The sequence below is a fragment of the Lottia gigantea genome (genome assembly GCF_000327385.1).
Source record: "Lottia gigantea unplaced genomic scaffold LOTGIsca_29, whole genome shotgun sequence".
In the NCBI taxonomy this organism is placed as follows: domain Eukaryota; kingdom Metazoa; phylum Mollusca; class Gastropoda; family Lottiidae; genus Lottia; species Lottia gigantea.
This window is the reverse complement of record NW_008708943.1, coordinates 2,438,847-2,444,116: the sequence shown is the minus strand read 5'-3', so window position 1 is coordinate 2,444,116 and position 5,270 is coordinate 2,438,847. Positions and strand designations below refer to the sequence as shown.

Here is a 5,270-nt window from a genome sequence, read left to right as displayed (position 1 = left end):
CAAATGTGATAAAATCCGTCTGATTTATAACGGAAATTTAGTATTAAATATCACTCTAATTCCATTCTCCTTTTTTCTTTTTTTTTTTTTAATCAATTTTGGGAATAAAATTATCATATTATTTAGGAGTACTGTAATGAAAGTCAAAAAAGGGCACGAAAAAAAACTAAGATTTGAAAATTTGATTTTTGAATAGAACTTATTCTATTTTTTGTAATCTTTCTGGTTTAAACTATTATAATTTAGTTATGAAAAAATATTATTTTTAAATTTGTTGAATCAAAAACAGTGCGCATGAACGTTTAATTTCTTAATTGGGCATTTAAAGCCTTCTAACAATACAAATCAACAAAATGAATAAAAATAATTTTATTCTTGACAATACAACTTTGTTCGTCTAAAATAATTACCAAATAAATGTACAACAATTAAATCTTAATATTATATTTAAGAAAATTCAAGTTTTTGAATTCGTAGGAAACGTATTACCTGTCTTCATAAATATATCAAAATCAACTAGATTTCAAAGTCGAAATAAACAGTTGCATTATGTCCCAAATAAATAAGCATCAAAATGAATAATGATGGAAATGAAAATAAACACAAAAGACAACATCAAAGCCAATAAATGACAAATATTTATAGAAACGCCAATTTATCATAAATATAATAATAAAAATTATATTTGTCAGGATAGACAATATCCGTGATTTGTGAAGATTTGGTAATAAACTATATATATATTATTTCGCGAGCTTATTTTTTTTAAGTTTTAGACATATCAATTAATTATTTCCATGGATCAAAGACTAAGAAATTTACATTTTCTGGTTGGAAAATTGAAAAGCCATACCAATTAATTAAAGTACAAAATAAAGGAATAGCATTATCATTACAAAATATTGGGGTTAGTTTTTTTTAATGAATTCAAATTAATCTCGTGATCTTTAGTAAAATTAATGTGCTATATATCCCGTATTGGTGTTGGTGCAACATAATACATTACGTTTCATTTTTTGGTAAAATTAATGAGAACTTATAGATTTGTTATAAAACTAGTGAGCTCAGTAATAAAGAATTTTGTAATTATCACTTAAAAGAAAAGCTTAAATAATGGTTAAAGCCAGAAGTAATTGGTAGTCGAATATACACCGATAAAGATACAATATAACTCCGCCTAATATTATTAAGAAATGGAGGTTAACAAGTTCATGTTATCCAAGTACATATCACCCCTTTTTTATTCAAAACCAAGAGAATATCATTATTTCAATAATTCATTATCAACCCAAAATCGTAAAAATTGTACCTAAAAAGACGACCCTACGATTTCTAAAGACGTCGCAATATTCATCAAAGACTTATATACAAACTGATGTCGATCTTCAGTTTTCTATGGTTTTCAGGTTGATTTGATACGGTTAAGAAGTTAATTTAGGCTAATATGTAATTCATCCAGTGAATAGAAAAACATGTAACCGTAAGTCACCCAGGAGCCAAGTGGTTTTTTTTAAGTTTTGCGGTTAACACATGTAATTTAGTTTAACTGCTCTGTCACGATTATTGATAAGTACTTTTAGGTGAACTTTCACATTTCGTTTTAACCACTGAACAAATCAGTAGGTTGGGTATTGGCAAATATTTATAATGATTTGTATTTTAGGGCCATATTTAGGAAACCATTTTGTCAATTGCTTGGACTCGTTTACACTTAGACTTTTTTTAACTTCTTGTGGTGCAGACTTGACCCCACGACGTTTACTCCTTGTGGCTATTCAGACAATTTCTTGACATAAATCATACGATGTCCGATTTACAAATTATACTATTCAAACCGAGTCCATTCTGTCAAAGAGAAAATCGAAAGTTCCCACTTAGAGATTTGTACTGTATTCTGTTATTTTGAGAGAAAGAGTTTATTATATCCATTCACGACTATTATTCTCATCTTTAAAGGTGGATTATTAAGATTATTGTCATTTGTATCCTATTAAATACTATGATTATTATATTCAATATACTGTCATTATTTGATCTCGAGATATACACAAATTAACAAAGTTTCCATTCAACCAAATACAATAAAAAACACAAAACGATTATTACTCTTAATGCTTGGTTACTTCCCTTGATCACTGCTCTTCAATGTCAAAATCACAAAAAACGTTCACGAATTTGTCATGGCCAAATTTAAGTAGGTTCGGTCAGTTTTGATGATTTCATGGGTCAAGTCTTGTTTTATTCTCAACCCTTGATTCGAGAAGTCTATTGAAACAACTACAAAATAGTTGACGTCCAGAGAATACATGCTCTCTCTGAGGTCCTCGTGATAAGAATACCTGGATAATTAGTAATTGGTATAGTTTAATAATTGACTTTTGCCAGGTGTGGGTGGGTCTCTAGAAAGGATATTTTGGGTGGCTGGGTACAGATATTATGAACCAGTATTTCCTGTATAAGCTATTAAACTATGTATAAAGGTTTGAATCGGCCGATAAGTACTAATTTGTTCAGCCATATTGAAACTATAACGTCATTGATTTTGAAATGAATCAGAACTAAACGACTCCTATTAAACCTCGATAAAACAATATTAAAGAAAACCAGAAAAACAAATCGATAAATTATTTATAAATATAACTATAAACTATAACTGGATATGAAATCGTTCTGTTCTTAACTGAATAGAGATAAACACAAACAATCCGATAAAATAAAGGCGTAATAAGGATCATAATTATTGATAAAATTGAAATCTTGAATGAAAAGAATGACTTCTTATTTTTCAAGAATATTAAATCATATCAAATCTTTACTAATTGACCTTCCCTAGGTTATCAGGTGCACATATTTTTGAATCAAATGACAACAAATTGATTTATTTTGAGGGGGTTTCGGGTAAATGACACTTTTGTAAACACAAAAACATAATAAGAATTTTGAAATAAATTGAATTAGGCCCGTTTTTGGATCTCAACCACTTTGTAATTTTATTTGAATTAAATTAACTTATTTATGAATGGTCAAACCATCGGGGATCCTAAGTTTATTGCTGTTTGATTGGCTATAAAGTGAGATTATATTAACCTATAATATTGTTTAATTATTCACGACTATCGTGAGAACCATCCGTCACCCAATCGAACTGAGGTTTCTGATTAGTTAATGTGCAAATCGAAACATCTGTAGTATCATATACCTAATATACACTGGGGGCAAAATCGGAATCCTGTTCCAATTCCATTGCTGCCATGTCAAATGTTCTGTCGGCAGTTCCTGAATGGCTTCAGAGAGGTTGTAAAAAAAGATGCTGTCCTTTTAAGTTTTTGAGATTCATCCAATGAAAGTCCTATAACTATTACATGTTTTAATATAGATGTATTTGTTATATTTCAGAATGTAACGACTATAACAATGTAAGACGATACCGTACAGCCTTCACCAGAGAACAAATCAGTAAGCTAGAGAAGGAGTTTGCCAAGGAGAACTATATCTCCAGGCCTAAACGATGTGAACTAGCAGCTGCCATGGGTTTATCAGAGAGCACCATCAAGGTGAGTCACAACTTCTTCACTTCCAGTGACAAAACTGGGAATCAATTTTGTACCTGGCCCCTTTTGAAATAACAGGATCAGTATTGTCCCTAGAAGCTCATTTGGAACATAAGGGATCGTCTAGATTTGACTGAAAACACTTGTACTTGTACATTTGTACTTATAGAATGTTATTTATAATTTCAGGTGTGGTTTCAGAATCGTCGTATGAAAGATAAAAGACAACGAATGGCCATGGCTTGGCCTTATGGTATTCCCCCAGATCCACATTTATACGCTTATCTTGCTGCAGCCGCTGCTTCTTATCCATATGGGATGAACGGAAGTTCACCATTGAGTCATCCAGCAGTAATGGCGGGACAGACGTCACCTATATCTCCATTTCCGTTTCCAGCGATGCATCCTCGACCAGATCTTCTGAGTTCGATGTCAACTGCGTTCCACAAACCTACTGGTTTAGAAGGGTTATCGCCCATGGCAGCACATTCCTTAAGTTATGCCTTAAATTTTGGTGCAATGAATACTTTAGGGCTTCATGAACACTCAGCTAGCGTCGCGTTGGCGAATAAACCATGTCCTTGTCATTCGCCATCATTAGGACCCCATACGATATCTGCGCATGCCATATCTAGTACAGCGTCACCTACATCCTCTCCACCAGCCAAGAGAAGGGAGATAAGTCTATCTTAGTTTTAAAAAAGACAATTATTCAATAATCAAATGGTGCATATTGTATATAGTAATCAGAGTCGATAGGCTGTGAATCAACTGTGCTGAATTCAGAATTCAACTGTGTATAATATATGTAAATATTGGATTGGAAACAAAAGATCGTCTAGTTTTACAGAAGACATCATTCGACATATCAAAACGTGTCCTAAAGTCATAAATGCTGAACTGAATGAAGACATTATTTCAATACAAAAATTGTTAATTGCATTTGTTATTTTATTAGCCTTGAGCAATGTTTGTTTGAAACAGTTTTGATGCAATTAAATTATAAGAAATGTAAAGAGATTTAAAATAATAAACTGCGTAAAATGTGTTTTGATTTGTTTGATTGATTATTGGGTGTAATTTCATGATTCTCGAGTAAACATAACTATTATAGGTCTAGAGCTGCCTTTAGTTTGACACATTAACTGATCATGCCTTCACCATTGGGCTCCGAGCATAGAACAAGTCACCCTGAACAGCCACCCTGAACAAATCGGGCTTTATTGCCTGAATAAATTTAAGAAATGCGACAAAATAAATGGATAATTTTTACGAAGGTATTTTGTGCAATCTGCTGAAATATTACCCTCAATAAGGCAAATTATTAAATACTCAGAGAGAAACTTAAATAAATACCTGTTCTGAAACACTTTAGTTTTTGTCCCTATATTATGGATTATACTGAGGGAGGGAGGGAGGAGGGGAGGGGGGCTCTAATATTGAAACACGTGGTGCATTTTGCAGACAACTCAAGAAAACATTGTGATACGTCCTTTTTGGAGCGAAGCTACTTCAAGTCAATACCAAATTCTTATTAAATGTGAAAGGAACTGTTTCAAAAACTCTTTTATTATTATATTTATAAAGCACACGTCTGAAATTTTTGCAAAAATGCAACGGGATAATTATGAGGAATATAGCGCACGGATAACGTTGTTATTGCTAGAAACCTCCTGTGTGTATCTCTCTGTCTTTAAAAGTAGAGAAAAAAGGAAGGGA

At 32.1% G+C, this 5,270-nt stretch overlaps 1 protein-coding gene across 1 annotated transcript; it reads left to right on the top strand.

Moving 5' to 3' along the window:
* Positions 1-3,416: 3,416 nt before the first annotated feature.
* Positions 3,417-3,782, top strand: LOTGIDRAFT_100793 (hypothetical protein; the record flags this gene model as incomplete). The annotated part of the gene is made up of 2 exons (XM_009056912.1): positions 3,417-3,554; positions 3,741-3,782. Coding segments are annotated over 2 exons (180 nt in total), but the record flags the coding sequence as incomplete, so codon positions are not given.
* Positions 3,783-5,270: the final 1,488 nt, after the last annotated feature.